We start from the raw sequence: 23662 nt of genomic DNA on the forward strand, positions 1-23662 counted from the left end.
TATGATTCTGTTATCTCCATTTCCTTCCATGACATTCTTTTCTTGCTGTGTTTATTATCCCTTTTCCATATACAGGCTTTGAAAAATATTTATAGATTCCTGTTTGGCAACTTTTCTGTGGTGAGGATTCTCACTCCTTCCCCAGTGATGTCATGCCACAGCCTTGTCAGCCCCCAGCTTCCCAGTGGGACTGTGAAGACTTCCCACATAGTCAGGATGGGTTCCCACTGTGGGAACCTCACTGCTGTAGCTTCTCATCTACCATCCTCCTTTTACAAAACTTCCCATTTCCTCATCTACAGATAATTTTTTTTTTATTCTGAGTGCAGCTGTTCATTTATTAATCTCATTTCTACATCTTCATTATTTCTATGAACTGGGTATAGAAATGGGGGAATTTCCACACATGTAGACATCCAGATAGTGTAGTCCATCATTGTGAAATCACTAATTCTTCATTAGCTAGCTTGTACTCATTCTAGTCAGCTTAGATACCACATCACCATGGCTTCGCTGACCACTTTGTATAAATTAGGCCCTACTCTTAGCTTCGCTCATAAACCTCTGTTCTCTTCCAATGTAACATTCATCACAATTTATAATTATAGATTCAGTTGTATGTTTACCTGTCTTGATCCCATTTTTAAAAATTATTTCAACATCTATGTATTCAATAAGCATTTATTGAACAAAGAGTACAAAAGATACTGTTCAGGCCCCCAAATTATTGTAATGAAAGAATAATTTGCCACATGCAATTTAAAGTGTAAGGAACAAAGGTAGTGTTTACTTAGCTGTTAGGTGATCAGGGAAGATTTCCCAGAGAAGCTGAGATTTAAACACGATTTCAAGGGATAAATAAGAGGAAGTTCTATAGACAAATGGGAAAGAAACTAGCATTAAAGACCAAAAGAACCAAGTATATACGTTCATGCAGACATAAGAGATCATGGTGGAATCTGGAATATGTGACTAGTTTGGTACCAGTTCTAGACATTACACAGAGAGAGAGAGATTTTGTGTGTGTGTGTGTGTGTGTGTGTGTGTGTGTCTAAGTATGCTGGTTGTGGGCAAGAATATAGAGGTGAAAGAGAAATCCTATATGAGAGTACTGTGTCAGTCAGGGTAGGCTAGATTATCTGCAGTAAGAAACAATGCCAGAAGCTCAGTGGCGTCACAGAAGAGTTTCTTTCTCACTCATGCAAAGTCTGCTGTGGATCTAGGCCATCCTCCAGAACAGCCGTCCTGCACGTGTTGGCTGCACACAGCAGGCTACTTCAATCTTATGGCACCTCCTGTCAACATTAGACTTCAGGGTTTAAATGCCATTCTAAGACACTTTATTTTATTCTGTAAGCAAAGGAGGGCTCTGAAAGATTTGACAAAGGGAGAGAATTAATGAGACTTGTATTTTTATAAGAGTGGTAGTAAGGGCAGAGAAACCAATGAGAAGTTGTTGAAATTGTTCAGTGAAAACTAATGAAGCCCTCCACTAATGCAGGGACAGTGGGGAACAGAGTTTATGCATGATGGATTTGAAAGATACTTACATGTAAACAGTAGGAGTTATTGGCTGATGGCCTATGAGGAGGAAAAGAAAAAATAAATCAGAGATGACACTCAAATATCTAGATTGAATATCTGAGTTGTTGGTAGTTCTTCATGGACATCATTGATATGAGAAAATTAGAAAGCTGGGAATAGAAAAATAATGACCTCTGTCCAATGGAAATGGAGGTGAGAATAGACGTTTGATTTGAGGGGGAGGAACTATGGGGAGACATTTAGGCTAAAGAAATAGATTTGTAAGTGATCAGTGTGTAATGGTATTAGGAATGTAGAAGAAGTATTCAGGAAGAATAGTTAAAATTGAGCTTCTGAGCTTCATGGCCTCAGGAGAGCCATCAAACTCCTGAAATCATATGCCAAATTTTAAGGATATTTTATATTTAAATGTTTCTTGGAAGAAGGCTCATTCCACAAATGTTTATTAAGGTCTTTGTGCACGTCAAAGGCATTATTATTGGTCCTGGGAACAGAGCAGTAAACAGAAAATACAAAAATATTTGTTCACTTGGAGATTGTGTTATTCTAATGGTGTGGGGCTCAAGCAACAAACCAACAAATAATTAAAATAAATAACATCTTAGCTGGTGGTTAGTGCCATGAAGACAAATGAAATAGGACATGAGGAAAGCAAGTGTGGGTGGGAATAGAAGTTGTAGAATAAAGTGGTCAGGAAGGACCTCACTGAGAAGGTGACCTTTAGAAAGAACTGAAGGAGTGAGAGAGTGAGTTGTATGGCTTTACAGGGGGTATTCCAGACAGGGGGCATCTAGCTTTCATTAGATTCTCAGTGATTCACCATAAAGATGAAAAATCATTCCTCTGAAGTAAGAGAGCTGAGACAGGTAGAGAAAGAAGAGTCTGCAGAGGAGCGCTTAGTGATTGGCTGTGGAATTCAGAAATGATATAAAGCCAAGAGGATCTGATGGGCTGGAAATGGAGTGGTGTCAAAGGACTGGATAACTTGATGAGGTTGAAGGCCAGGGTTACTGAAGGAGTAAAAGACTTAGAAAAATAGTATAAGTTTAAGATTTCAGAGGTGGATGTGGCTGTAAGTATAGTAGAAGGCTATGGTGAAATGGAAGAAGTCATCGCTGAAGTGAGAACATCAAGGAATGAGACCCCAGTGTCACACAGGATGTCAGGAGGAACTGAGGAGGAGAGGTAAGCAATGGCCCCACATGCCTAAGTTCTTAATAAAAGGAACAAAGAATGGGACCAAGAGGCTGTAAGGTGACAGTAATAAAAATGAGTAGGGCGTGCCAGAATGGTAGAAGAGCAGGGGAATTTGGAAGGAGGGAGAAAAGTAAAGTTCATGAAGCAGCAGTAGGGAGTTAGGGAAGTTATAACTCCGACTCCTCCATGATCTGAATCCTGCCTTTCGCGTGGTCTGACCCCAGCCGTCGATTTGCTGCTTATGGCCTAATGAGTCTTGTCCTGTGGTTGTAACTGCTTGGTCCATGCAGTCTTAGCATCTCCTTCTGGGGGAGGGGAGACCTAATACGAGTGAATAGCAACTATAGTCAGTATCAAATGGGTTTAGGTGAGCAAAGGTTAGGGAGGTGTGAAGGTGGATTAGCTTCCATTAGCTTCCTGGAGCTGCCATAACAAAATACCCCAGACTGGCCCACTTAAGTAGTAGAAATTTATTTCCTCACAGTTCTGAGGCTAGAAGTATAAGATTGAGGTGTTGGCAGGTTTGGTTTCCTTTGAGACCCCTCTCCTGAGCTTGCAGATGGCTGCCTTCTTACTGTGTCCCCACGATGTCTTCCCTCTGTCTCTGTTGTCTGTGTTCTAAGCTCTTCTTCCTATAATTAGATTAGGGCCACTCTGACAGCCCCATTTTAACTTAATCACCTCTTTAAAGCTCCTGTCTTCAAATACAGTCATATTTTGAGATACTGGGAATTAAGACTTCAACATATAAATTTGAGGGGGATTAATTCAGCCCATAACATATGGCCTATGTCTCAAATACTTAAAAACCCCAGGATTTTTTTCCTTACACATTGCCCCTCTTAAGACTGGCAAAACAGGAAAAAAAAGGAAAATGTCCCCAGACCTGCCTACTACCTCACCTCTTGGTATGAAAATAAAGTCTGTTTCAGCATTAGTCAAGGTTTCTCTTATTACCTACCAAACAGAACCTTAACTGACCCAGTATTTGTTAATTCTGTGCATATGGTGCCTGAAGTCAGCTTGACACCACCCGTGGTATGTGCAGATGCTTTGGGAGAACGTCAGTAAGAGAGCCTATATTCATTTGTAGGGCCACCATAGCAGAGCACCACAGACCAGGTAGCTTAAACAGCAGAAATGGATTTTCTCAGTCTGGGAGACTAGATGTTCAGGATCAAGGTGTTGGCAGGTGTTTTAAGGAAGTACAAGGTCAAGGTTGTTCTTTTGAGGCCTCTCTCTTTGGCTCACAGGTGACCACCTTCTTGCTGTCTCCTCATACAGTCTTTCCTCTGTGTTGTCTGTATCTTAATCTCCTCCTCTTACAAGGACAGCAGTCATAATGGATTAGGGTCCACCCTAATAACTTCCTTTTAACTTAATCACCCCTTTAAAGGTCCTGTCTCCAAATAGTCACATTCTGAGGTACTGGGGATGAGGGCTTCAATATATGAAGGTTGGAGGGACACAATTCAGCCCATAATAGAGGCTAATAATTTACTTTTCTTTTTTTAATTTTTTTTTTATTTAGGTATAGTCAGTTACAATGTTGTGTCAATTCCTGGTGTACAGCACAGTGATTCAGTCATACAAGAATATGCATATATTCATTTTCATATTCTGTTTCACCATAAGCTACTACAAGATATTGAATATATTTCCCTATGCTTATACAGTATAAACTTGTTTATCTATTTTATATATACCAGTCAATATCTGCATATCTCAAACCCCCAGTTTATCTCTTCCCACCCAATTTATTTTTTTAAATGTAACTTATTTCTCCCTTCCTTGAAATCTTTTAGTCACATTATAGCATGGCTCATGGATGCTCAAAGTCCACAGGCAGGATCAGGAGTCTGCAAATGAGGGGGAGAGTCCTGGATTTAGGGTCAGGAGGCCTGGACTCTGGATGTAAGTCATCCTTGTGCTGGCACACTTGTCTCTCTGGACTTCAGAGTCCTCATCTGTAAAGAGACACAAATATTACTTGGAAATAATGTATATGAAAGTATATCTGGCGGTTATTAAGAATAGTTCTGAGATGCCATCAACTATAAGATATACCATTATGTTATATATACCCAAAATTTCAAAATTGTGCCATGGGATATTTTAAAGTTACAGGTTTAGGAGCTCCACCCCAGATTCATTCAATTTGAATCTTCTGAGATGAAGCTCAGGGATTGGTTTTTTTGTTTTTTTTTTTTTTTTAATTTCCCGTATTATTCTGTTGACGTGATAGTTTCTGAAGCCAAGGTTTGAAGCATGCAGTCAAAGTGTTGAATAACCCAAAATTTAATTCTAAGGTGTGATCTTTGGGGTTTATCAGTTTATTACATATTCTATAGGAAGCCTTGATTTCTAACTTTGCCAACAAAAACTCATTGCCCAAATATTTTACATTTTCTAACACATTCATGGAATTCCAGAAAGTCTCAGCTCAGGAGTTGCATATAATAAATACTTTGGTAGAACATGTAAACCAAACTCAGTTCTAGTCGTAGGAATGCTGTAATATTTACTCTCTTAGTAGTAGCTTTCTCTTCCCTTTCCCTGATTATAAACTGGAGATATTGAGCCCACATCTGTCATTTTACACTTTTATGAATCTAACTGACATACTATTAGCTCTTTATAGGCGTATGTCAGTTAACCTTTTTGTCAACATTTTTAAAAACTAATTGAATCTTCTTAAAAATTATTTTTCTAAATACCCGTGATTGTATCCTGAGTAGTGTAATGCTATTACGACCACAGATAAAGCAAGTGTCAAGATTAGAAGGCTACTCTGGACTCCTTGACTCTCTTTTTAGGTCAGCAACAGTTCACCTAACCATCTCCACTGCAGTGTCATTCCACAGCCCTCACAACCCACTTTATATGTGCTGCATGATCTCAGTGGAGTCCATGCTCCTGATTTTACAGTGGAGCAAGCTGATGCCCCTCCTCCAGCAGAGAAAGTAAATGACTTGCCCAACGTCGCATATGAGTTGGCCTACCGATGCTGAGTCTACTCCTAGACTACTGTCCCTTCCATTCCTCCCACTCCCTATGATCTATTCATGACACATTAGGAAGTTTTTATCAAAAGGTCAGGACAAAATCAGCAGTGTAGCCCAACACAATGGGAAACTGCCCTGAATCCCACTCAGATCAGTCCTGAGCCACGTAGCTCCCATTTTCTTGCAGATTCCATCTGAGCCTTGGCTAAATCCCAGGAAAACACATATCAGATCTGCTGTATATTGGCAGACTTCTGGCTTAGAACATATTTCAAATGCCTCCCATTGAGCATTGGCAGCCTTAAAAAAAAACATGGCCAGGAAATTATTCTGGGAGGCTCAGTTGCTCTATGTCACTTTACAAGGAGAAGCTGATGGTTTTCCCTCCCAAGCTCTTCCCTCTGTGCCCAGAACAAATAACTCCATTTCCCTGGATGTGCCCTAGATTAGGAGAGGGCCAGCTCAGCTGCAGCGTTAGTGAAGGATATGTCTTTAGTGGGCAGGGTCCTCTGCACAGTGCGGGGTTCTTCGTGCCAAGTTCTTTCTCCCTTGGTTTTAAAACTCATGTATATTCCAAGAGAAATGTAGTCCATGTGTTTCTGATTCATTTGCACTTAAATCATTGAAATGTTGTTGTTTGGGAGTTATTTGATGGCTGAGGAGCCTGAAAGTCTTCTTAATGGGACTTTTAAAGGGATTTTTTTCTATTCTGCCTAAAACAGAATGCAATATTTTGCTCAAACAGTACCTAGGTTCAAACATACTCTCTCCTCTCATAGACTTACACCGACATTGTCAATCACAGCCTCTTAATAATGCCCAGCTTAGCACAGCTGATCTTTAAAAGTGTTGAAATAGGAGAAACTAGAGAAAACTACGGAACAAGGAGAATTTTAACGAGATTCAAGCCACTGTTCCCCCAAATGTGCCAAAGCAGTGTTAGCAGAAGGTGGAGAGTGCATGTGTTTGCCACTTTGGTTAGAAAGGGTGGGAGCCCTCTCTTGGATACACTGAACAGCTAAAAAAGCACAAAGATAATCTCAATTAGGTCTTATAGAAACCCTGATTTTCCAGATGAAGAAACAAGATCAGATATGTTAACTATTGGACTCAAAGTACACAGCCTGCTTGGATAGAAAGGAAAGATTACACCTAAATTCTGACTCTGAGTCTAGTACTCTTTTCAAATTGAGTCTCTCTCTGAATGTGGTGTGTGTTTGAAATACCATATGCACTATAATATGTTAGTGAGAAGCAGTACAATATATTGGTTTAAGAACTCAGATTCTTCCCCCTTCACTTTCTAGCAGTGTGATCTTAGGTAACTTACTTAAACTCTCTGGGCAGTTTCTTCATCTGGAAAATAGGGATAATATTACTACCCAGCTACACAAAATGTAAAGATGATTGAAAGGAATTAATACCTTACTAGAACAGTACGTGACACAGAGTGCTCAGTGAATGTTAACTGTTAGCCATAGTAGCAGTAAGGAGTAATAAAGGGCTGGATAATCTTGGCGAATTGGGTAACCTCTGAGCCTCAGTTTTCTCATTTGTAAAGTGAGTATGGCGCTCCCAAATTTGTGGGAGTAATTGAGTTGACGTTTGTACCTAGAACTGTGCCTAACACAGAAAAAGTTCTCAGATGTATTTTTTACACCTAGACGTCTCTCTCCCTATTCAGGACTGGCGGTTATTGTTGTGGGGAAAGGAATTTTCTTCTTATTTAGCTCGGTTTAGATCAGGTGCTGCGTTTCTCCACAAACCCTGGGTGTAGGCATGTGTACTGGCCGAGGTCCCTCCACAGCCATGGGGTGCGGGGCTTTCTGGCTGCGGTGGGTCCTCTCCAGGCTGTATCAGGCCTCTGCACACTCTGAGTTGGTAAACAGCACAAGCCTGGCTTTTAAGTGGCAAAGAATAACTAGCCAACTGCAGGGCTGGCTGCCTCTCACATGCCGGGCCAGCCGCTCTGTTCACAGGAAAACCTGTAGTTGTCTGCAGACAGACAAGCTTTGGGATTTGGATCTTTTTCCTTTCCTAGTGTAGTGCAGATGTTAGAATTGCCTTTTTAGTTGGTTGTCCCCATTTAATTGGTGTCCTTTTGCCAGGGTCCCGAAGAAAAGCAGAGAACTATAGCCATCTGGCAAGGGAAACCAAAGAGAAATCAGACTTTGTCCCTCTCCACCCTCCACACACACGCCCGCACGCGCACACACACACACACACCATGATGATACAAATACCTTATTTGAGACGCTCAGTTATTCTCTCTCAGGGGCTGGAAGCAGCCACAAGGGGTGAAGGAGGGAGCTGGAGGAACGTATCTTTTAAGGAAGAAGACAGATTCTGTTCTGTCAGGTTCCTCCGAGTGTGTGTAAGAGCAAGTCAGAGGAGAGAGAGAGAGAGGAAAAGGCAGAGGGAGAGAGGGGGAGAGGGGATCTGTTGCAGGCAGAGGAAGGCGTGACCTGAATGGAGAATGCCAGCCAATTCCAGAGACACACAGGGACCTCAGAACAAAGATAAGGCATCGCTGACACCACACCGGGGACGAGCTCGCAGACAAGTCAGGCCGGGGGGACCAGGCAGCCAGGAGCACCCAAGACAGGAAAATGAGGTGAGTGCCAGGGCAGAGTGGGCACGGGGGTCCCTTCAGGGACCAGGTGTCAAGTTGCCCTGGAGGGTCTGACCTTGTCTACAGGCAGACTCACCTGCGAGTCCTGTGGGTGGTGCAAGGGCTTCTCATCAATCCGGGGCTCTGAGAAGGGAGACTCGGGCTGGGGCCTTCCCTGGGACTCCGGAGACATGCAACTTGAAACGGGAGGCTGTGTGTAAATACCACCAGACGCCGCCGGAGCTCAGATTTCTCTGGCAGCACAGGGTGCTGCCTGCTGGCCAATGTGACTTTCCTCCTGTTGCCCACACGGCTGAGTTTTTGTTCTCCTGTGCAAAAAGCATTGGTTTAGCTCTTCCAACACTTTCTGAGTTAGATATGTGTTTGTGTGTTTATTTGTTCTGACCGGAAGAAACCAGCTTCCCACAGCTCAGCTCTGTGGTTTCTTAAACCTTCTGAAGTTTGCTATTTAAAAGCTCAATTTAGAAAACTAAAAACCTGTCCCCATTTTATAATCCCCTACAAATATCTACATTCCTCACTGAAATCAGAGGCTGCTGGTGGCATGAATCAGGCTATGAATTGCACCAAGTGGCTCTTAAAGGGGTATTACAAATTGGAGAAAAAAATCTTTGGAGTTCTCAACCTAGGACCTTAAATTCTAATTGTTTCCAAGCTCTTCAGCATTTTGTATTCCTCAGCCTATACTTAGAATTACTTGATCCTTGTTACCAGACATTCCTTATAAGTTTTCCTCTACAAGTCTCAAAATCCAACCACCGTAATTATTTTGGCTACTTAAAAGTGCTAATGATATTAAAAATACAAAAAACAAAAACACTCTGCAGATATGTTAAGTCCCTTAACACCTCTTTTCCCATTTATTTTCTTCTCAGTTGGAAAAGGGTTTCTATTTGTTTCTCTTCTGCAAAGTCACTTTGCAACTTTTCTGGGTCTGGGGGCAATGAGGGGCTTCAGCCTGTGATAACTCTGAACTCAGATTACCTGTGGTTCAATGAGATAATCGGGTCTTTAAAGTTAATCCAATCATTCTGTTCTTTTTAAATCCACTGTAATTTTAAACCTGCCATCTAACTCCATTTTCCTTTCTCCTAAAAGAGATGAGATTTATGCCCATCTACATTAAATGACAAATTTGATTAATCCGTCCACCATTCGAATCCCACCCTGACACCCAGTGCCCCAGCCATACCATACTACAGGGCTAGTGATCACTTCTGTGTCCTTGTGTTTGCTCATCCTTTAACCCAGAATAGCTCTCCCTCTTACTTCCACCTAGAGGACCCGATTGTTCAAGCCAGCTCAGACATCTTCTAAGCATCTTCTTTGTGCTGTCTCTGTGTTTGGGAGCTACACCTCTTCTTATCTTTGTAATATCTCCTTGTTAAAATGTCCACCTCCTCTTCCAGGACTGGATGTTCCTTAAGGAACAGGACCTATGTCTTGTTCATCTTTGTATGCCCAGCACCTAACATAATGTCTGTTTTCCTGTTAGGTATTCAATAAACATTGGCTGAATTGAATTCAGTTGTTCAATAGCAAAACTTCTACTGGAAAAGTGCTCCACTAGAAGCCTCTAAAAAGTCTTGCCTCACATGGACACAGGACTTCAGATTTGGAGTTTTTTGTTGTTATTGTTTTTTGTTAATGGAGGTACTGGGGATTGAACCCAGGACTCCATGCATGCTATGCACGAGTTTCATCTGGGCTTGAAATTTCGAATGAGGTAAGTATTTATGGAGAAATGAGAATCAAAGAGTTAAACAAATTGCCCAGAGCCACACCAATGATCTTGAAAAAGCCCAGACCCATACTTAGATCTTTGGGCTCCAAGTTCAGGGTTTTTTCTACTGTTTTCTGCCAGACCCTCAACCAAGGATGTTATTCTACACCAGTGGCTCTCGATCCTAGCTACACATTAGAACCACCTATGGTGCTTTAAAAAATTACAATGACCAGGCCTCACTCCAAACCAATTAAACTAAAATCTGTTTGGGAGGAGCTTTGGTATTAGTTTGGGGGTTTTTTGTTTGTTTTTTTGTTTTTAATTTCCACATAAAGCCATGGGTTTTTGAATTATTTTTCACAAGATTAATTGCTTTGGCCAGATGCCTGGGCATGATATGGGCATGGACCCAGCTTCCTCTGTGAGCTTTTGTTATTCCCTTCTTCTGCTGAAGCTAATTCACCATATGGCACTGGACATGACACATCACCTCTTGGGGTATCCTTTTCGTCATCTGTCCAATAAGGATGTTGTCAAAGGGATCTGTACAGTCCTTTTCAACTCTTCTACCCCTTAACAGCCTTGACGTAGTGTAGGTTGAAGTGAGGAGTGAGTGGAAAGAAATAGAAATTGTGAAAAGTGAAATAGAAATTGCTGCTCATTCCACAACCGTTGATATAGGCCAGCATTTTTATGCATTCCTAAGATTCTGCTCCTACAGTAGAATGCATGAAATCCTAGCTTTATAGGTTACTTCTGACATTTCAAGCAAATGTAACTTAACTTTCTGATTAGTTGGAGAATAGATAGCAGGTGTCAGAATTTGTACAGCCGGTGCCTGGTGGATAAGAAGCCAAAAACATTCAAAAAGTGTGATGGGAAATGAAAGCCGCCACTTACATCCTTTGATTTGCAGCCCCGAAAGCAAGCAAGCAAACATATGCTCAGGCTTATTATGTGAAAGGAGAGATTCATTTCATATGTTCGAAACTGTTTTGAGATGCAAACAAAATAGAACAGAAAGCTTCACAGGCCTTCCTCCCACGCTGACCAGTTGCCTACTACACATGGTCCTAGGCCTCAGAGGATAGACGGGGCCATCAGCTGGGGCCAGCACCTGATGGAACCAGCATGAGGAAGCTCAGCATCTCCTCCATGTGGTCTGGAAAAAGCAGACATGGAGAAAGCTGACCTTACATAAGCTGGGTGTCGCTATTGCAGGGAAGTCCTGTTAGGGAGCCAAAGCTCATTCCTAACCCCTGCTTTTCGGGAAGTAGCCGGATGGAGTAATCAGAACTAATGTTTGTGCCTAGAGCTGGACAGTTAACAAAGTACTTACTTTCCAATCCTCCTTTACTCTGATGGCAGCCCTGGGGGTGTCATTATTATCACCAGTTAGTGGATGAAGAAACTGAGACAGAGACCTCACATGACTTCCCAAATGGGTTGGATAAATAAAGTCAAAGCTTGGACTTGAATCCAGCTCTTCCAACCTAAGATCAGTGCTCTCCCCTCCTGAAGCGAAACTGAACCAGAATCCCCAGATATACCCTTGGTATATCTCCTCACTTGAAAATGGGGCTGCCCTGGGTCCCACAAGGCAAAATTTCTAGACCCAGCTTTCCTACTAGTTCATGGGAGAGCTTGGACCTATGCCTTCCCTTCTCTCTGCCTTGGAGGCCCTCCCTCCACAGATTGGTTTAAAAAAATATTGACCCTGGCAATTGGATTAAAACATTTTGTTTCCTTAGTTGCATCTCACAAGTTGCTATTGTAGGGACCTTGGAAATTTTTTAAATAACTTTTTTTTTATTGAAAAAATAGCACGAAGTCCTTCTAGACACATTTAAACAATTTATATACACAAAAATAAAGTTAAAAACCCTCATATTACCATGTCAGAGATAAACACTGTTAATACCCCACTGATATCCTTCGAGGCCTTTTGCACTTATGTCTTTAACTGTTATGAAAATATTATATGACAGCCAGGTAATTTATCTATGTAATTATCTCATTGTGTTTACACACTCAAAAAATCACCTGTGTGCATATATACATATACATTGCATCTGTTTACTGGGAGGGGTGGAGCAGGTTGGGGAGAAAAAACTTCCTGATTGGCCAAACTATAACTATTAATCTGAAGATGCTAGTATAATTTCCCAGAGGTTACTTTTTAGGCTGTATAAGAGTCTGGCCCCACTTCCGTGGTTTGTTCATTTATTCATCATCTATTATATACTCTCTGTGTAGGCTCTATATTAGGTCTTCTACATACATCATCTCTAATGTTCATGAGAGGCCTGTAAATTAAAGATTATTATCTTCATTTTACATACAAGGAAATGGGAGCTCAGAGACTAATTAATAAGATTTCACAGCCAGTAAGTAGAAGAATTGGGATTTGAACCCAAATACATCTAACTTCAGGGGCTGTGCCTAGAGCAATGCAGTGTGATACGTGCTCTGACTGGAAGCATGCACGGGGGCTGGGATCTGGAGGAGTGAAGGATACCCCAGATATCCTGGAAATCTTTGAGCTGGATGGTGGAGGATAATTAAGACAACCAGGTGAGGAACGAGCAGGGCATGTGTAATGGGACCAAGGCCTGGACAGGCATGACGTTCTCCCAGAATGATATGCCAGAGTGTGGCTGCATGGAGATGAAGCTGGATGGGCAGGTCCTCACTAGATCAAAAAGAGCTCCTCAGCCTTCCCTGCAGCAGATGCTTTACCCTGCACGTGCGGTGGAGTGGTGTGGGCACATCTGTGTTTTAGAAAATCAACCTTGGCAGAAGATGGCTGAATGGTATGGGGCCAGGGAGATCAATCAGGATGCAATAGCAATAGTTCAGATAAGAAAATTTAAATGAATGGACTGGAGAGGAGCAGTGGATTTCCAAAACATAAGAAGCAGAACAAATAGGATTTAGGGAAGAAGCTGATGAGCCAAGTTTGGGACATTTGAGTTCAAAGTCCTTGGGTCTTGCTGTGGGAGCAATCTATTTGATGCCTGGTATGGTGTATATTGATCATTAGGGTTTTGACAAGCCTTGGACATTCTGCCTCATTATTGCATCAGCCACTTTGGGTGTGTTCTGTAAGTTTTATTGAATTTTCCTTGCCCCTTATGCAACTCTCAACAGCCCATTATCTCTGATTCCTACAGCTGGAAATAAACTATAGGGTTTTGATCCTTTTATAAGATCACCTATCTTTTTTACCAAGAGAAAAAACAAAAAACTTGTTTTGCTCATTCCTTCTTAATTCAAAAGTTTACATATCTGGATTGTTTTTGTTAATCCATACTACAGATGGGTGATGGGTACTACAGATCCCATCACCAAGTGTAAGTCTCATCTCTACAGTATCGTGTTACTATGGCTTACTTTTTAGAAAACTGAATCAAGAGTTTATGATTCTTAAATGAAGCTGAGATGAAGAAATGATACCAACTTTCACCTAATTATGAAATTTACATTTTTCAACAGGAAAGTGATATGCATTAGAGTCCCAAGTATGGTATTTTCTCGGAAAGTTTAATACTATTATGAAATCTTTAAAAGAGCACAACTGGAAGAAACTTCAGAAATTGAGTTAGCACACACTGTCAGTCAGATATAAAATATTTCCATCATCATAGAAAGTTTTGTTGGACAATGCTGATTTAGATGCTGTCACATAAGACAAGGTTTAAAGAACTGAGATGAAAAGTTTTAAGCAGGGAAACACAATAGGTCATTTCAAAAATTTAAATAATCTATTTTAGGAGGTGAGGAATAGACTATGATATTTCAAAAAACAAAACCAGAATATAGCTACCATTTGAGTGCCTGATGTTCAGTGCTATGTTAGGTCAACTTACATATATTATGTTATATAATACCAATCTTGAGTGTGGTTACTGATGAGGAAACTGAGGGCCAGAGAGATTAGTTAACTTTTAGGATTATACAGCTAAGAATAAAAGGCTCAGGTCTACATGATTCCAAAGAACTATACCGTACTAGATGTAAGCTTCAAAGACAGAATTTACTTCAGTCTTATAAATATAAATAAGGTAACTTTTTTTTTAATTCACTTGTTGATGGACATAGGTATTGTTTACTGTTTTGTTTTTTCATTACAGATAAAACATAAATATTCATGAACATGTATTTTTCCAGATTTACTGAGGCAAAATTGACAAAATTTGTAATATATTTCAAGTATACAACATGATAACACAATATATACATACATTATGAAGGAATTTCCATAATTAAATTAATTGATATATCCATCAACTCGGTTACTTTTTTTTTTACTTTTTTCCCCTTTTCCAGTTTTATTATGTAGCATTATTATAGTTCAACTGCACATACACATGATATTGCATGTAAATACATATACACAGTATACTGCACATTTTTTTAGTTTTCATGTATGTACTAATTATTGTTTCTAAGAACAGATTAGATCTTTAGCTTTTTAAACTTACATAGTTATCAAAGGAATAAAGCCAACTACAAAATAAGAATCAACAGAATGCGGTAATCCAATCATAAAGGACAGTCAAATGTGCTTACACATATTTAAGAAACCAAAATAATAATTAGTTCATTTGTGTCATTATTATTATTATTATTATTTAGATTCTTTATATAAATGATGTCATATGGCGTTTTTCTTTCTCTTTCTGGTTCACTTCACTTAGAATGACAATCTTCAGGGCCATCCATATTGCTGCAATTGGCATTATTTTATTCTTTTTTATGGCTGAATAGTGTTTCATTGTATATATGTACCACATCTTCTTTATCCAGTCATCTGTTGATGGACATTAGTGTTGTTTCTATGTCTTGGCTATCATAAACAGTGCTGCTATGAATATCAGGGTGCATGTGTCTTTTTGAATTTTATTTATCTCTGGATATATGGCCAGGAGTGGGATTGCTGGATCATGTGGTAAGCCTATGTTCAGTTTTTTAAGGAACCTCTATGCTGTCCTCCATAGTAGCTGCACCAATCTACACTTCCACCAACAGTGTAGGAGGGTTCCCTTTTTTCCACACCCTCTTCAGCAGTTATCACTTGTAGACTTTTCAATGATGGCCATTCTGGCTGGTGTGAAGCGATACCTCATTGTAGTTTTGATCTGCGTTTCTCTGACAATTAGCGATGCTGAGCATTTTTCATGTGCCTATTGGTCATTTGTATGTCTTCATTGGAGAATTGCTTGTTTAGGTCTTCTGCCCATTTTTTGGATTGGGTTGCTTGTTTCTTTGATATTAAGGTGTATGAGTTGTTTGTTTATTTTGAAAATTAGTCTCTTGTCAGTCATATTTTGCAAATATTTTCTCCCAGCCTGTAGATTGTCTTTTTGTTTTGTTGATGGTATCCTTAGCTGTGCAATAAATAAGGTAACTTTTGAAGTAGTTAACTCTATCATTAGAACAGCTCAAGCTGAACCTGAATAATCATCTATCAAGAATACTGGAATTGATCCCTCTGTGAGGAATGTTTTAAAATTGTTCTAAGACTCTGTGAATGGATAATAACTATGGAAACAATGAATTGAGAAAGTGAAATATAAAAAAAAAGAAAGAAAGAAATTGAGTTAGCACCTTCCTGTATTATAGCCTGGGTAAGCAAGGCCCAGCGCAAGGGAAGTCCCTGCAGCAGGTCAGTGGCACAGATATGCTGGGAACTTGGTCTCTCAGCTGTTGATTTAGTTAAATGGCAAAGACCTGTGTCCATGAATGTGCGTTAATCTATGTATGTTTTTCAGGTGGCTCCTTCTCTGTCATGCTCTGTGCTTCTCCTTGTTGAAGGCTTCGGCCCACATCGTGGAGCTTAACAATATGTTTGGCCAGATCCAGTCGCCTGGCTATCCAGACTCCTATCCAAGTGATTCGGAGGTGACTTGGAATATCACTGTCCCAGAGGGATTTCGGATCAAGCTTTACTTCATGCACTTCAACTTGGAATCCTCCTACCTATGTGAATATGACTATGTGAAGGTGAGACCCCTGGTAGTCCCTAACTGGGCCAGGTTCTCTGCTAGAGAATCTGCTGAGAGTTAGAGGAGCCTGGATGAATTAGATGCTGTTTTAACTTCCCAGGCTGGCAGTCTAGTGAGGGAGACATACAGTGTTACAACATGAGGAATGGAGGTTGGGGGTGGTATGCTAGGTGCAGGCTGAGTAGCTAGACCTAGAAAGTACCTTGAGGAAAACTGAGGCTGACAAAGTGTGACTCAGCCAGACACAACCTTCCCTTTTCCTTTCTGTTCTCGAAGTCTTTAATGTTTCCACTAACCACTGCTCCAATGTCATCTTTAATTCAACAGGCAGAAAAGGGCAGAGACCCCAGAATAAGCATTAATCAGAGTAAGCTATAATTATATCCAAAGCTGAAGCATTAGAAATCATTGCCCAGTTCTCTAGGTAATGATCAAGTGTCTGGAAAATACGGGGTATGCAGTAGGGGACAGTAGGAGGTGAAGTTGGAAGGTTGGATTGGGGTGAGATTCTGAAGGGTCTTGAAGATGCTAGAGTTTGGATTTTATCAGCAAAGGGTATGGGCAAGGGTGGGGGTCACTATCAGAGGTGGATGTGAAAAACAAATGAAAAAGGATCAAGAAATGATTACAACATCAAAACAACATGTTCTGGAATTTAGGGAGAACCCACAAACAATGCCATGGATGGGAAGCTATTCTCCTTTAAAAGTGGGGCTAGAAAACTTGGAGTCCTTCTGAGAGATCAAGTTTATTAAGGTTGTATCTGGTTCAAAAAGATGTGGAGACCTGAGAACCTACTCTCCAAATCCTCTCTGGCTTCCTGGAAGAGGCTTTCATCAAATCACTTTAGAGTAGATTTTCTGTATTTTTGGTATTAATATAGTCTCGTGTTTTTAAAGCCAGTAATTCAACAAGAGTTAATGTTATATTAACCAGAATGTTTGATTAACAACAATGTAGTGTGTTTGCAAGGTGCTTTTACACACGTAAGTTCATTCAATCTTTGAAACAATCCTATAAGGCAGGTATTACTATCCAATTTATAGGCAAAGAAACAAATCCAAGAAGGTGAAGCAGTGCACCCAAGATTGTACAGCTAGTAAATGATGGATTAAGACTCCAAACCCATGTCTTGTGACTTTCAAACCTGTGCTTTTCTGGCTCTACCAAGCTGTTCAAAACTATTCCACCAGCCCCAGAATACTGCAGGGGCTTACAAGACCACTGCAGGATGGAGGACGGGGAGAGGCCAAATGAGTGGAAATGTGAACCCCTACCCTGATTAAACTCATTTTAAATGTTGAGTGTTACTGATTATAGATGTTGAGTATGCATCAAGTATCCCATTTACAGCAGTTTGGGACCTAAAAACTTTCTAAAATTGGTGCTCCATGGCAGTTTCTCAGTTTCAGCACTATTAACATTTTGAGTCAGATAATTCTTTGCTGAAGAAAGCTGTTTTGAGAATTAGAGGATTTTTAGCAGTGTTCTGGTTTCTACTCACTAGATCCCAATGGCACCTCCCCTCCAGTTGTGACAACCAAAAATGTCTCCAGCAGTTACCAATATCCCTGAAAGGTGCAAAAATCTCCCCATTTGAGAACAATTGCTCTATGGAATGCTACCCTTCTTTGAATGTCCTGTGCTAGGAACTGTGAGAACTTAAGGACACTAAAGATCTAGTCCCTTAAAAAGAGAGATGAGCCTAGAAAAATAGCCATTGCACAAGGTGGAAAAGAGTAATGACAATAAAAGACTTGACAGATAAAGAATGAGAAGAGGTAGAGTTGGTAACTCTAAGAAATGATGAGGGTTGGTCATCTAGACTGATGTATAGTTTCTGTAAATTCATTAAAAATGGAGCCAACATCTCAGAGTCGCAAGGATCAAGCAGGGAGTGTTCACTGGGACCCCAAGTGTTCATCACCTTAAATGGAGATATTTTTCAAACAGGTGAGTTATGTCTTCCAAACCCCAGGAGAAGATACATTCTGGGGAGGGGGCATTAGATTAGCAGAATCCCCCAGCCCATTCCCCTAGCTAATGCTGGCCATAAAAACATGATATTCTCAAATATTTGGGTTGGAAAGTGAACTTAGTAGAAGGAAAATGACCAAACATTGGCTTAATACAGCAGTAAGTTCCATAGATTTAAACAAGACTAGATGAACTTCCTAATTGCTTTTTTCTCTACTTTTAAACATGTCAACCATCTAGAAATTTTGTCAGTGGAAACACTTTCCTTTATTGGTAGCTGAGACCTCAAGACCACAAAAATTACAATTAATTTTCTTTAGCTGTGACAATGACTTATTTTCTTTTTAATTTTTTTTAATTGAAGTATAATTGATTTACAATGTTGTGTTAGTTTTTGGTGTACAGCATAGTGATTCGGTTACACATACACATGTATTCTTATTCATATTCTTTTTCATTATATGTTGTTACAAGATATTGAATGTAGTTCCCTGTGCTATACAGTAGGACCTTGTTGTTTATCTATTTTGTATATAGTAGTTAGTATCTGCTAGTCCCAAACTCCTAATTTATCCCTCTCACCCCTTTCCCCTTTGGTAAACATAAGTTTGTTTTCTGTCTGTGAGTCTCTTTCTGTCTTGTAAACAAGTTCCTTCATGTCATTTTTTTAGATTCCACATAGAAATAATATCATATTATGTTTGTCTTTCTCTGTCTGACTTATTTCACTTAGTTTAATAATCTCCAGGTCCATCCATGTTTCTGCAAATGGCATTATTTCATTCTTTTTATGGCTGAGTAATATTCCATTATGTATATACACTACATCTTCTTTATCCAGTCATCTGTCGATGGATGTTTAGGTTGCTTCCATGTCTTGGCTATTATGAATAGTGCTACTATGCATATTGGGGTGCATGTATCTTTTCTAATTAGAATTTCTTCTGGATACATGCCCAGGAGTGGGATTGCTGGATCAACAGTGACTTATTTTCATTATCCCCTCCTACCTCCACCTCAAGAATTGATTTCAATTCATATGCAATCATTTCTTGCAAGTTCTCCTCTTTTCAGACAGATGCCAAGTCTGACTTGTTAGGACTCCTTTATCAAGATAATAAACACACAATAGAGGATTTAACTAATTCCTTTGCCCTAAATAAATTGCATCCCCCTGGCAAGGCAAATTAAGGAGTTGACATCAGCTACATTTTGTAGTGAAAAAAATGATACTTTTCAAGGAAAACAATAGAATCTGAAGACGTCTTCTGACCCTCAATTAAGGACACTGCAATACATTTCTACCCAAAGCTTGGCCTTTCTGGCTGGAGGATATTTTGGAAACTGATCGATGGTTTCAATCCAGGGTGGTGAGACACCTTCCTGAAAGCCCAGGGAGATGGAACTAGGCCCTCTGGAAGGGCAGCATGATCTTGGGTTCTTCCCTGGGATTCAGGAAATGCCTGTTCTAGTCCCAGATCTGACACTAACTTTCAAATGATCTGGAGTAGACAGTACAATCTTTGAGCACTCTCTCTGCTCCAAAATTAGACTTGTGACCTCTGGGCATAGTAAAGAAGCAGTCTGCATGAGGCTGAGCTGCCTGCCTGAAGGGACCTCCAGTTCTTGTATCTCTGATTTAAACACATTTTTCAATTCCTTTAGAAGAAAGGATTAACATACTGAGCAGGGAGGGCATGAGATATTTCTTTGCTTGGGCCTGCACGGCCCAATTCCTTCCAGAATGTCATCTCAGCACTGGCACTGGCCTCCCCACAGAGGTTCCAGCAGCCGTGGGTCTGAGCAGTCCATCGCTGGCAGGACACTGCACTCTGTCGGCTGACAACCAGTGCCCCCGTGGAGACAGGCTCTGTGCCTTCCCCATATATGCCAGGCAGAGTTCCCCTACTGGACTCAAGATCTCACAGAATGTTAAGCCGCAGGGGCCCTCAGGAGACCCCCCTAGTCCCATGTTGTTGTTATTGTTTTTCAAATATTTTCTCCCCAGTGAACATTTCCTTCTAACAAATCTTCTACCAGGCTTGATATAGAAAACAGAAGTGGGGCTGAAGGTAGCTCAGAAGCTCACTAGCTCACTCATTCTCCTTGGTTCACCTGAAGATCACACCTTGCAGGAATTATAGCTTGAATATTGCCTAAGTTCCCCAGTTCAGGGACAAGATTAGTGCTCTCACCTGTGAGAAGCCTTCCAGTCAAAACCCACTGACTTTTTCTAATTGCATTCTTCCCCCTAAGCCTCCACTAGTAGAATGAGTGGCTTTCCTGGCTATAAATGAGAAGGTGGCTCTTCCCTTTTTGCCTGAGTAAAGCATGAGCATGCCATGTCATCTTTGGGTAAGTCAGCACCTCTTTCCAAAAGTCTGTTTTTTCATATGTTCCATGAGAGGGTGAGATGAGATGATCCCTGAAGTCCCTTAAATTGCAGAATTTTAATCCTAATTCTCCTTGCCAGAGCTTGCCAGATTACCCCACTAAGCCCTCATTATCCTAGTTAGGGTGATGCCAGGAAATGGTAATAATTTGTTACAATGGTGACTTCTCAAAGTTCCGTGGTCATAAGCACTCCATTAAGAGATGACAGTCTGGTGGGGATGCCTTAGTGACACATCATTTAAAGAAAACTTGTAAATGTATCATGCTAGCACTGTCCTTTTCCAAGGAACTTTAAATATCACTCATTTCCGTTTGATGGGATAATATCCTCTGTTTTAAGGCTTTTTCACTCTTTGACTGAATCCCCCTGGCAGGCCTAGGAGTGGGTTTAAAGGACCCTCCAGCTCACAGGAATCCTTTCCGACCCAGCCCCAGTCCACAGACTGCCCTTCCCATCCTGGCCCATCAGATTGATGATGACAGAACTGCTGACACAGCACATCGGTAGCTTGAAGAAGAGCAGGACCCTAAGGCTGTGGTCCAGATGCTCTCATTTGATGAAAATTCCTCTCCAGCCTGATTTCCCGCAGTCATTGGTCTTCAAGGCACATGCACATCTGCACAACAGCATCTGCTTCCTTGGAATGTGGCTGCAGTGTGTGGATTCCTGCAGCGCACAGATGAGACAAAGGAATCACAGCTGGTTAACACTGTAGGCAAGGGGCAGAGCACAGATGCTGGCCAGGCAGTTGGGAGGCCTGGATTCTTTGTCATTCTCTAAGTAACCCTGGGCGAGTGACTAGTTTTAGAGAGGACTCTGTTTCCTCGTCTCTCAGATATGGAGGGTTGAACATGCTGCTCCCTAAGGCCCACCTAGTGTTGATAGTGTATGCACCTAAGACCTCAGGAATCGTGTTCAACCCCACGATCATCATGACAAGCCCAAGTCACACTGGGACCAGAATTTATATCTCAAAACTTTCAGTCTTTTCTTCTTTTAAAAATGTTATGCGACAGTGGAGTCCCATTTATGGATGCTTAGGTTTTTAAGTGTAATGTAATGTAAGTTAAGTGGAATGTAAGGCAAACACTGCCTATAGGCAAACTTATTCAGTCTCTTAAATATGGCAGAGCACGGTCTTTTAGAATGTCCAGAAGAGACTTTTTTCCCCCAGAAATGCAACAAGTTACAGTCCTTTTGGTTGAGTATCAGATGCAGTGGTCGACTTTTGCTGAGAAAGGAGCCCTGGAGCTATAGTTACTGAAAATTGTACTCAGAAACCAGAACCACCAAGGGAACAGCAGGTTCACATGTCCTATTTTCAAGTTCGCTTCATGGCATCTGTTCATTGGAAAAGGAGATAATAAAAACCTGCGTTTGGTAAACGCAGTAAAACACAGATTTTTATTGTCTCTCCCTTTTTCTCCTTCTCTGATTGAGTGCGTGTAGCTCAACTGGCACCTGTTAAATGCTCATGTGATGCAATGCCACTTTTCTCCCCTTAACCCCATAATCTAAATATATTCAACATTTCTTCCATTCTTTCCACCGTTAACCCCTTGTTCCAATTCTTATTCCTCTCACCTAATTTATTGCAATAGCTTCCTAAATGTCTACCAGCTGTCAGTCTTTCCCCAGCCAGTCCCCCCTCTACATGTACCCGGGGAGATCTTCTTAAACATTGCTTTTATTATGCCACTCTCAAAACCTTTCGATGGTTCCCTGCTGTCTTTGGAATGAAGTCCAAGAATCCTATTGAAAACCCACCATAAGCTGGACACTGCATCAAAGACAGGGCTCATGAAGATGAGTGAGACAGTACCTGCCCTCCAGGAATTTACAGATTTCATCATGTGTTATGAGACAAGTATATAATTAATAAGTTAAAGCTGGGCAAAGCAACATAAGGGTATGTGTGTAAGTTGTGGTGTGGTAATTTCTGGGTGTTGAAGAAAGGCTTTGGAAATAGTTGATATTTGAGATAAATCTCAAAGGGTAAATAGGAATTTAACAGTGCAATTTCCTAAGCTTTCCAATCTCCCTAAACATTGATTTTGTCATTGTTACCAAAAAAAGACGTTCTTTTGGGGGTTTTTTTGTTGGTTTTTTTTTTTTTTTTTACTTTTTTTTTTTTTTTTACCGCAGTGTAGTTGGTTTACAATGTTGCATTAGTTTCAGGTGTACAACAAAGTGATTCAATTTTATATATATTATTTTTCAGATTCTTTTCCATTATAGGTTACTACAAGATACTGAATATAGTTCCCTGTGCTATACAGTAGGTCCTTGTTATTTTTCTGTTGTATATATAGTAGTGTGTATATGTTAATCCCAAACTCCTAATTTATTCCTAAAAAAGATGTTCTTGACGATGTAGTATCTTTCTCATGGGTTATAGAGGGTTTAAATGAAATGACAGTGATGAGTGGAATCAGTACTGCAAAAGGCAATCATGCCTAATGTTTCAGAGATCAGGCTCTAGAGCCAGTGAGACCTGGAGTCAGGTCCTGCTTCCACTTCTTCCAGTAAATAAGGATAGTAATAATGCCTATCTCCTGGGCCTATTGTGAACCCAAGTAGGTAAATGCTTTATTGACAGATGTCTAACACCTGTGGAATTAGCTCAGTGAGTAGTACTATAGTGGCAATGATGGCAAGGGTGTGAGCACTAATGAGCCTGCTGGTGTGATGGATGCTCAGTGAGTGTCAGTCTTCTCATCGGCTCTGACTCTACCACTAACTGGCTGTCTATGACCTTGCTCATGTCACTCAGTTTTTTCAGGCAATTTATGGAAAAAGTACTTTGAAAGGACAATCAAATGCAGGCAGTTGCTTATTTCTCCTGTGTGTTCACCTTGCGGTAACACACGTTTATGGCACTTTCTGATCTATTGCCTCCTGTGATTCTCATGGACTAGGGAGAGCAGGGATTATTACACATAATTTATAGGAAAGGACGATGAGCATCAAGAGCTTGAGCAGATTTGTCCAAGTCTTTATAGCCAAGCCGGGTCTCCATTTCTGGTCTTCCTACTCCCAAGTCATGATCTTGTCTCTCCACTGGGCCCTTCTCAGAGCAGCTTTTATCCTGGTAGGGATTTTGATGTGCTTCCTGGCTATAAGGGAAATTTAGTAAAAGTTCATAAAACTGAAGGAACTTGAGGGTCCTTTTGTAGT

At 40.7% G+C, this 23662-nt stretch overlaps 1 protein-coding gene across 4 annotated transcripts in view; it reads left to right on the forward strand.

Moving 5' to 3' along the window:
• The first annotated feature begins 7981 nt into the window (after nucleotides 1-7981).
• Nucleotides 7982-23662, forward strand: part of MASP1 (MBL associated serine protease 1) — a 65860-nt gene continuing 50179 nt past the window's right edge. For 3 of the 4 annotated variants that reach the window (XM_045519768.2, XM_045519767.2, XM_045519769.2), the window contains exons 1-3: nucleotides 7982-8361; nucleotides 9875-10105; nucleotides 15880-16111. In XM_045519768.2, coding sequence (XP_045375724.1) covers nucleotides 10059-10105; nucleotides 15880-16111 — 279 coding nt within the window. In that variant the 5' untranslated portion in view covers nucleotides 7982-8361; nucleotides 9875-10058. The remainder of the gene's footprint in view (nucleotides 8362-9874; nucleotides 10106-15879; nucleotides 16112-23662) is intronic. The other variant, XM_010959225.3, reaches the window with a different exon arrangement.

This window comes from Camelus bactrianus, chromosome 1, assembly GCF_048773025.1.
Source record: "Camelus bactrianus isolate YW-2024 breed Bactrian camel chromosome 1, ASM4877302v1, whole genome shotgun sequence".
NCBI classification, from domain to species: Eukaryota; Metazoa; Chordata; class Mammalia; order Artiodactyla; family Camelidae; genus Camelus; species Camelus bactrianus.